This window comes from Artemia sp. Qi Xiang Cuo, chromosome 21 (assembly GCF_049724085.1).
Source record: "Artemia sp. Qi Xiang Cuo chromosome 21, ASM4972408v1, whole genome shotgun sequence".
Taxonomy (NCBI): Eukaryota; Metazoa; Arthropoda; class Branchiopoda; order Anostraca; family Artemiidae; genus Artemia; species Artemia sp. Qi Xiang Cuo.
In genome coordinates, this window is record NC_142814.1 from 24,084,044 (window position 1) to 24,094,727 (window position 10,684).

General features: G+C 35.4%; 1 protein-coding gene across 2 annotated transcripts in view; it reads left to right on the forward strand.

The window, feature by feature from the left end:
- Positions 1–6,087, forward strand: part of LOC148939359 (bestrophin-4-like) — a 121,657-nt gene extending 115,570 nt beyond the window's left edge. For both annotated transcript variants that reach the window (XM_089107117.1, XM_089107118.1), the window contains one exon: positions 2,117–6,087. In XM_089107117.1, coding sequence (XP_088963243.1) covers positions 2,117–2,588 — 472 coding nt within the window. In that variant the 3' untranslated portion in view covers positions 2,589–6,087. The remainder of the gene's footprint in view (positions 1–2,116) is intronic.
- Positions 6,088–10,684: the final 4,597 nt, after the last annotated feature.

Genomic DNA, 10,684 nt, shown 5'->3' on the forward strand with positions numbered 1-10,684 from the left:
AAAGGTCGAATAACTATGCCTCTGGGGATGACATGATCTTCCACAGCCCTCAGAACAAGGGCTTTAAGTAGTGCAATTTGCCCTTTGTTTGCATATAGGACTTTTTTTATAAGAAAGGGCGGAGGCATGTTTAATCTGAGGTCTCTAAAAAGGATAAGGGTATTAAGAAGAAACTGTCAGTGAATTTTGAGCTGGATGTCGAACTAAATAAAACACACTATGTGCATTCAAGTTGTCAAAAGCGAATAATAGCAATATCTCAGGAATGGCTTCGATACTAAGTTGAATCTTTTAGGGCATGTTGAGGGGGATATTGAACTAACCAAAAGCCACTATGTGCATACTACTGTTCCTACTACTGCTAAGACGAAAGGTATTAAGGTGAAACTTTCAGGGAATACTGAACTAAATCAAAACATGCGATGTGCACGCATGTTGTCAAAAGGGCGTGCCAACAATACCTCATAAATGGCTTAGGGTACATTGAGTGGGATTTTGAACTAACCAAAAGGCACTAGATGCATACTACTGTTGCTAGTACTGCTAATGCTACTGCTGCTACTATTACTAAGAATAAGGATATGACGAAACTTTCAGGGAATGTCGAACTAAATCAAAACACACTATGTGCATGTAGGATTTCAAAAGGGTGTACCAGCAATATCCCATGAACTAATTAGAGTATCAAGTTTACTTTCAGGATAGTTTGAGGGGGATACTGAACGATCTAAAAGGCACTATGTGCTTACTATTACTACTACAAACACCACTAAGGCTATAAGAATGGAGCTTTCGGGGAATATTGAATGGAAGTTGAACTAAATCAAAACACGCTATGTGCAGACAGGTTGTCAAAAGAGCGTATCAGCAATACCTTAAGTACGACTTGGGGTAATAAGTGGAAACTTTCAGGTCACGTTGAGAAGAATGTTGAACTGACCAATGGGAAAACTACTACAACCGCTACTACTACTATTACTGCTAATACAATTATTACAACTGCCGTGACTATGGCCGCAACTCCTTGCCACAGTGACTGCCGCTACTTGCTAATGCGACTACTTGCAATTGTCACTGCGACTGTTTGTGCCTCTGGCAGTAATTAGTTGCGACTTTGAGCGGGTCTGTGACTTATTACGGTTGTGACTGCAACGACTTGCGACTGCGACTACTTGCGGCTGTGACTGCAACTAGGCTACTTGCGACTGTGACTACGACTACTTGCAACTGTGACTGCGACTACTTGTGATTGCGGTTGCAACTACTTTTGATTGCGACTACTTGCTACTGTGACTGTGACTACTTGTAACTTCGACTGCTTGCAACTACGACTGTAAATACTTGCAACTGCAATCACTTGCAGCTACTTGAAACTTACTTTGACTACTTGTGACTTCGAATACTTGTGACCTCGACTTCGAACTACGAATAGTTGTGACTGAATCTATATTTGACTCTGACTGTAACTAATTGCAACTGCGGCTGAGGCATTTTCATTTCAAATTTCCTATAGTTGCAGTTTCCAGACTATACCGTTTTTCCACGAATCTTTTAAGAAGCTGATCAAGAATCTTATATCAAATTATTCTTGTAGCACTAGAGCCCAATTTTGAGAGAAGACTAATCGGAAGATTGGAAAAAAAATTCCGCTTACGAAATATGTAAATTCCAAATTTGTTACTAAAAAAAAAAAAAAAAAAAAAAAAAAAAAAAAAAAAAGGACATCCTTACTTTCTAGGCTACCAATGTGTTGCTTTAAACTTTTTTAATTCCGTTTAATTTTTTTTTCATCTTTCCTTCTATTGATTTTATATAATATTTAATTTATAATAATTACTAACTTTGACAACGTTATTATCAATATTGTTGGCGATCCAATAATGAAAAAATAGGTATTGATCTTAGTTTGTATATATATATATATATATATATATATATATATATATATATATATATATATATATATATATATATATATATATTTCAGATTATTTTATCTGTTAAAAAACCTGTTTATGGGTGTTTCTCATCTGGGTGAGGTAAAAGTTTATCGCCTTAGGGAAAAATCTCCTTCCCAAATTACTGTAAATAGCCTCTAGTTTCTCTTTTATTTCAGAAAAGATACCATTGATGTCCAACCTAATGAAGATACCACCCCTCTCATTGCATTGAACACTCCAACATCAACAATAACCCCTGCAATGCTGAAGCTGAAAATCGAAAATGAATCAATAAAACCATCGAAGGGCACACCATCCCCAACCATTATTGACGCACCCCTGACACCACAAAGTCGGCGCTTAATGTCGCCACTTTCCCTGCTAATAGACACTGTCCAGGGATCACCTTCTACTTCACCACCAGTGTCACCTCGTCCTCCCAAGTTAGGCATGAAATCCCCTTATAAGCCGACTCGTGATGACGATGATGCTATTAGGGAGGTTGAACTGGAGACAATAGTAGAAGATGAGACTACAGAAGAATTAGAAGGAAAATCAATTGCTAATGACTCTGAGTCGAGCACAGCCTTTCTGATTACGAAGTCTGAAAGTATCAAGTCTTTCCATAATAAAGAAGAACCTGTCTAGCCGCTTCTTCTGCAGCTAAGAGCTGACTCTTCACACGTTTCTTTGATCATTCATCCATAATAATGTAAACAAAATAGAAAATAAAAAATCATAACTGAAACTCAGAGAGGATTGTTTCTCTGTTATTAATATCTTTGTATTTATGCACAAGCAAGTTCACGTATTTTTTTTACTTTCTCTATTGGAAGTTTTAGAACAGTGGTGGCAGACCTGCTGTTTGCAGGTTTATCCGTGTGTTGGTCTCCATAACACATTCCTGACGGAGAATCCTGCACCGAGCCACTTTGTCCTCAGAATAACAAATAAACATGGTGCAAGATTAAACAATATAAATAAAAATTCCAATCGGTAGAAGTAATTTTATTACATCTCAATTAGCTCTTTTTCATTTCAATCTCATTACTTACCTAGGGGTTAAATTGCATTATTGCCGGCAAGGGCGTATCTAGTATTTTTGTTGTGGGGGGGGTACAAAAAACTTTAAACGCACCAAGAATTAGTTTATATGTATTTTGTTTTGTTTTTACGAGTCGGACAAAACTTTCACGGAGGCGGGGGGGGGGGGGGCAAACCCGCACCCCTCCCCCTTGAATACGGCCTTCATTGCATGTTAATAAACCTTCCATAAAATTTTTATTTCTAGTCGAATTTGAAGTTAACCTGCAAGAAAAACAGAAATTGTTTACCCCAATTGTTTAAAATTTAATATGAAAACGTGAAAGTTCATACTAAAGACAACTTTACTATTTAACAAAAGTTCATTTAACAATAACAGATAATCTAATTAGTATTTATTAAGCTTACCTTGAATGTTTGCTTTTGTATTCTAACTTCTCAATAATTCTCTTCTCAATAATTGGGGTCAAAAGAAAGATTCAAAGGGTATAGGCTAGCGGCGCTTCAGACAGTTTTTTCACTTGATGTATGGTGCTTTATTTCTCGCTTATCCTTCTTGTCCGAACCATTAGATACGGTACCGCCTATGTAATGAACACGATAAAAACGCCGTATCTAAGTTAAAATGTCCGCATGCTCAAATACCCTACGTAATACCGTATTTGGAAAAAAGTGTGTATATTACCGTATGTAATGTAATACTGCAACCAGGAAGAAGATGAACATAATACTGTATAACAGTGGAAACAGGAGTAAATGATGAAAGTGATGAAAATCAAGCTGTAACAATTTTTCTTCTGAAACATACACTGCCAATTACATAGTTGAAACCAAAGAAAAGGATATTGTTTACCTAAATATAACAGGGAAAATCAAGACGGGACTTAGAAATGCTTACAATAAGAAATGCTCTTTCTAAATGTAATAATCGCTTTTCTCGAAAATTCAATTTTAAGCCCTTTAGGACCCTTGAAAATAATAGTATCATTCTAATTTTTAGAAATGCATAATAGGTAATAGTATGCATGACGTCTTATTTTAAAAATAGGGTATCTGGTAAATATTTCGATGTTCATATTATTGACTTACGTATAAAGTGAACATACCACTCGATGCCTTTCTTTATGCTATTTAAGAATATGATAATTGCTTCTCTCGCAAATTCAAATTTAAGTCCTTTTTGAACCCTTTCAAATGACAAACAAATTTCTAGTTTTTGGTTATAAAAAAGGCTGAAAACGTTGGTTTCAAACTTACTATAAGATTGTAAATCCATTTTTATAAAGTTAAAAATTATCCACAAGCATTGATTTATCACGATGAAGTTGGATAAAAAATTAAAAACAATTTCTCCATTTTTCCTTTCGCCATGCTTCTTCTGTCGGCTTTGATACTTTTCGACATATAGTTGGAGTTTTTTAAGCGGCTTAACAGAATAAGAAGAAAACATGGCGGAATTTTTGGAATTTTTTTATTCAGCTTAATCTTGACAAATCAATGTTACAAATCACAATCAATGGATTTACAATGAAATAGTAAGTTTGGAACAAATGTTATAGCCCATTTTAATATCCAAAAAATTAGAATGATACTATTATTTTCAAGGGTCCTAAAGGGCTTAAAATTGAATTTTCGAGAAAAGCGATTATTACATTTAGAAAGAGCATAAAAAATGACATCTACTGGTATGTTCACTTTATTCGTAAGTCGATAATATAAACAGCGAAATATTTACCGGGTATCTTAAGTTACAGCGATGTATATGTTAGCTAGTTGAATATATCTCAAGTATAAGTTTTATTTTTATTCTGTTTTTTACAATGTCACTGCCCTCACTAGAGAAATATGAGGGTATTAGTCGCGAGATGGCTATTGAACCCGGGAAAACTTTTATTTGCAAAAAGACTAGACTTGGAAAGCAAATCCTGGCGACTTGAGGAAGGTGTTTCTGAGTAGCAGTTTTTGGCACTAAATTCAAATTATTTCATTCATGGCTCTAAAAACCTTGTCTGTTTTCTTTGTTTTATAAGCAATGTTTTTCACTAGCTGGGAAATTCGGGAAGCACACACTTTAGCAATGCAGTGTTATGCATCACTCACTTCTGGAATCATTTCAAACATTAGCTAGTTCTTTTAAATTTATATGATAAGGAAGTTGTTTCATATTGGACATGCGTGCTACTATAAAAATTTTCAACTTCGCTTACCATTGGGTATTCGTGAGTGGCATTTTTGCTGTTAAAACACAGCTTGTGGCCAATAATCTCCTATATTTGCACCAGTGCTTGCAATTTTTTTAAAGGTCATTTTTTATTTCTAATGTCGTATAATGTCAACTAAGTGTTATTTGGCTGTTAATGATGTGATAATGGTTGCTAGTTTGCAAATGTTTTTCTTCTTCCCTTTTCTCTATGTTTTTGACGTCGTTGTCCTAATTATGACAGTAAGAATTTTCTGAGTGAAAAATTTTCTGAACTTAAGCTCCTTAACTATGAACATTCGTAAAGAAATTCTTTTAAAATAAGGTTTAATATTCCAAAAGAAAAACCAATTAGTGACTTATTTCTATTTATCTATGCGTTCAACCTTCGATACAACGAACTCGCTTTTCGCGAAGTGAATTTAAGGAAATCAATTTGACTGACCATAAACCAAAATGTATTAAAACATAATCCAAGTTTGTTGATATGTATATTTTAAGACACAAAAGACAAATATTTATATTTTAAAACATCTATCTTCTTTATTATTAAGCATAAGCACATTAATAATTACAATTTTCAGTTATGTAATTTACTTAAGCTGCCAAATTTATCCTATTTCATGTATATCAGTAACTCCCGGTGAAAGTTACGATAGCTTTAATTTCAAGTGAAGGTGCCTATTTTTCCATTCTGTATTAATCCAATCATTGTCTTTTGTTTTTTTTTTTGTAATTGCCAATTAAGGGTGTTTTTTGGTTATTGTATTATAAGCATAGGATGAATGTAATCTTTTGGCTATTTTGTATTTTTTGATATAGCTTTATAAAGCGTTTTTTAAAAGCTGCTTACTTTTTTGTAATCATTTTATGTGGTAAATTTTTAGCAATAAAAGGTGCCTTCGTAAATCAATTTTGAACAGTGATTATTAGTCGTTTTTTTTTTGTCCAACTTCTTTTTTTTCCAGTGTACATTCACGCTGGAATTACCCATAAGGGTGATATTTCTTTTAATAATGTCAATACAATGAAAATTCAGTTTTAACTTAATTTTATCCCATTTTTCAAAATATCCTTTCTGCCTACGGATTGTTTTGATTACCCGACTGCCTGAACGTATCTCAAACAGTAAGCTCTGAGAAAAATGTTGTTCAGTCCGTTTTCTAGGGCTATAATGAGAGAAAGGTTGAGATGACTAGGACAAGTTTTGCAGATGAAGGATGACAGTCTACCAAAGATCGTGCTAGTTTGCCAACCGTCTAGCACCGAACGAAAAGCATTTCGTCCCTGAATGGAGTGGGAGGGTGTCGTAAGGAACGATTTGAGGGAAATGGGAACTTCTTGGGAGGGTGTAAAGATGGAGCCTTTGAAGAGATTGGGATGGAGGAAGAGTACGTAGAAGTGTTGACCTCAGGCAGCTTGGAGTTGCAGTGAATTGTTAGTAGTAGTCGTAGTTGTTCACTATCAGAACAGATGAAGATTTTCAAAAACTTGGGCTCCCAACCTTATTCCAGGCCCACATTCTTTGTTTTGTTATGAAAAAAAAAACAAGTTTTTCTACAGAAAGTAAGGAGTCCATTAAAACGAACAGGAATTGTTCGGTATACGAGGGGGGCTGTCCCGTCCTCAATATCCCGCTAAAAATTTTCAGTACGTTTAAAAAAGGTTCATATTCTAATTAAATGGCTCTTGCGTTTCAGGAGTCGTTCTTAAAAAATCTAGACAAAAGATCGAACTTCAGCGTAAAGAGCGGGTTATTAAGGAGGAGCCGGCCGCTTTCATATACGGAATAATTTCTGTTCGTTTTAAATTTTCATGTTGCTCCTTACATTCAGTAAAAAAAAAACTTGTTTTTTCCTTTAATTTCTGATCGTTTTTCAAATAATTCCAGGAAATCCACCACCTCCATAGAACCCCCCCCCCCAAAGAACAGTGTCTCCCGCTTAAAATCCTTTCTCCTTGGATGATTCCATCCTCATTCCAAATTCCCCCCCCCTCCGCCGAAAAATTTCTTACGGACGATTCTACCAGAAAAATTCCTTAGCATACTTTCGTTTGAAAAAGACCTGTTTTTAATTTAATTTCTGATCATTTTTCAGGTCATGGCGGAATCCCCCCCTCCTGTGAGAAAAAATAATTTCCGTTCAAAAGAGTCCTCTTCCGATCTTTTTAAGACCATTGATTTGATACGATCACATAAAAAAACAAATAAACACGCATCCGTGGTCTTTCTTCTGGCAAAAAAATACAAAATTCAAAATTTTTGCAGGTGGAAGCTTGAAATTTCTACAGTAGGATTCTCTTATACGCTGAATCTTATGGTGCGATTTTCAATAAGATTTCTTGAGTTTTGGGGGATGTTTCCCCGCTTTTTTGGAAATCAGGCTAATGGGTAACATCAAACTTAATGAATCATATATATTTGGAATCAGCATAAAAGTCAATTCTTTTGATGTATCTATTGTTCTCAAAATTCTGTATTTTTTTAGTTTCGATTACTACTGGGCCGAGTCGCTCCTTACTTACAGTTCGTTACCACGAACTGTTTGGAAAAAAGATCCCAAATCCTATTTAAAATGGCCTCAAGGATTTTTGGTGCTACGCTAATTTATAAAAATTTTATTACTAGGTAATAATATAGAAGTTCCTGCTAGCCACTATAAAATCCTTTCCTGGAGGCCTTTCTGCAAAATGGGTATATATTCCTCCAGGGCTACCTGCACCTTTAGCTGGGGAGGGGGGGGGGTGGTGGCAAATTTTCAGTTTTCACAGGTTCGCAAATTTGTCTTTTTTCCATATTTTTTTTGTATGAAAATACCAAAGAATGAATTTTTCAATGAAAATACCCACAAAACAGGTATTTTTTTAAAATATAAGGGGAGGGGGCATCCCCGCGAGAAAATTTTTCTATGCCGAAGATTGAACGGAGTAAGCAGGTGTTGTGGTTCTCCATTCTGCCATAAGCTTGTTTCTCCGTAATGGGCCTACGATAGCTTATGCAGGATGATACTTCCTGTTGATGAGAGTGAATCGCTAATTGTTGAAACTATATAGTGACCAAAATATGCGTCGTATTACATAAAGTCTCCACTCAACTGAAAGTCCCAAAGACGTCTTGCTGTCCGGTCGCAAGTCGTAGATAATTTCGGAGACCACACTGCCTTTCCATGACGATAAATAAAAGTTCGAATAGGGATAAAATCCTTTTAATAGACAGTGATAGAAATTCACGAACAAATACCAGATATTTCGGTCACATATGCAGTGACCGTCATCAGTAGTAAAACTAAACTAAAACAATAGTTTATATACAAAATCAAGTGAAACTAAATATTATTTAATTATCTAATTCTTTTCAAAGCAAAGGCAGAAGCTAGCCTCTTTGACCTTCTTGGATTCGGTTCATTAGCGTTGAATGATATAACACTTGGACAGAGGTCCACTACATTCGGTGAATTGAACTTTACTCTGTCAGACTTTAATAAATTATCGTAGATAGAATTTAGCCCAAATTCATCGATGTCACGATTCAAAGCAATGTTCTTGAATAAAATTTTTTTTATTTGAAGAGTTTCACGAAAATTCTGCTTTAAACCCCGTTCCCTAGAAATCAAAGAGACATAATCAAACAAAATAAAATAGTCTGTAAAATTGAAAATATGTTCTGAAAGGGCTGAAGTAAAATCCTCTGACTTAGAATCTTACTTTAAAGCCGATGAAATAGAATCTTTATGCTCTAACAATCTCATTTCCAAATTCTGGTAAGTACGTCCCACGTATGCGCTTCCACAAGTACATGGGATCTGATAGACCCCACGTTGTTGCCCCAATGAAGTTAGATCCTTCTCCGAATTTATAAACTACCCTCAGCGTTGTGGGTCTTAAAAGCTACCTTTAGGTCAAGACTGTTTAAAACTCTTCCGAGTCTGTCCCGTAGTCGAGGTTCAAACTGCAAGGAACAAAGAATACCCTTCTCCCGAGTTGTTTCCAAGACTTCCTTAGAAACCTCTAGAAACCTTTTCTTCTCTTTGAAAAAGTCTGGTTAATTAACCACTCTGGATACATGTTGCTTATAAGTATTTTTCTTAGAGAAGACAACTCCTCAAAAAATTTTGGAGACTAAATACTAAAGATCTAGTCAGTTAAAGAAATGATATAGGCCAATTTTTACTTGGCGAGCGTGACCGGAACTATAAGACAAAAATCTATTATTATTATTTGGTTTTCTTTAAATTTTAAAATCCAGACTATTTTCATTTATTAAAAGAAGAACATCAAGAAAAGGAAGTTTCCCATCCTCTTCTAATTCAACAGTAAACTCTAAATCTCCCCCCAAACGATTAAGATGTTCCAAAAATCCTTTTAATTCCTCTTCCCTAAAATCCCATACTTAAATTATGTCATCCACGTACCGGTCCCAAAAAATATTTCGTGCTTTTTCGGCCCCACACACGAAAAAGCACGTAGTAAGGGGGGTTAGAATTTTTGGATGTAAAATGTTTGCAGGGGATCAATAGATTTTACCCACTGACATGTTGTTTTTATTGATTTATGAAATTATTTGACTGACTGTTTTCCATTCAATCATCAGCGTAATCGTATCAATAAACCGTCGTATTTACGAACAAGCATAAATTCTTAATAGACGTTGTGTCAGTGCTTTTGCCTTCTTTGGTTAGTCTAATTTTAATCAAATTATTCGTTCGATTAAGACATTAAATTGAACAACTTCATGTGGCCTTAAAAAAGAAAACAATTACAGACTCGCCAAGTAAATTGAAAGGCGGATGGGTCCTACCACAAAAAGGAGAAAATAAAAAACAAGTTTTTGATCCAAATTTTCTGGCAAAGAAAATTCCTTTCTGCACAAAAATGTAAAAATAAAACAATTCATCTGTAGAAAAGAATGTGATTCAGACGGTTTTTTCGTAACGCTAGTGAACATTCCAAGTTGTAATTTTCATATTCTCTAAATCATTGAAATTATTTTGGCCTCAGGAAAAGTGATGGTCCCAAAACCAGTGCAGGACAGGGACTAACACATCTTCTCAATTCTACACGAGGGGCTTAAGCCGGGTTAGAACCAGACAGCAAGAAGTCTTAAGTACCTCCAGTTGAATGGAGGCTTTGTGCAATCCTGAGACCATCTTGGTCACAACATGGTTTTCCACACTCGACGGCGCTCTTTTATCAACAACCGCCCCACCCGGTTCAAAACTTTGCCAAGCTGGAATTCCGACAAACAAAACTGATATTCTAAAATTAAACAAGTCTAAAACGGAAACTTGAAGTCTATCGGAATCCATTTTAACAGAACTAACTTCCAAACCACAACCCTGAGAATCATGGTTGCAGCGGTAGCTGCAATCTAATAAAGGTCGAATCACAGCCCATAGTGAGCAAAAACTGAAAATTGCATTCTAAAGGCAAGTGAGAGATAATAGCCATTTCTAGCATATTCAGGAATGATAACTACTATCTAAATTAGTCTTATATACAC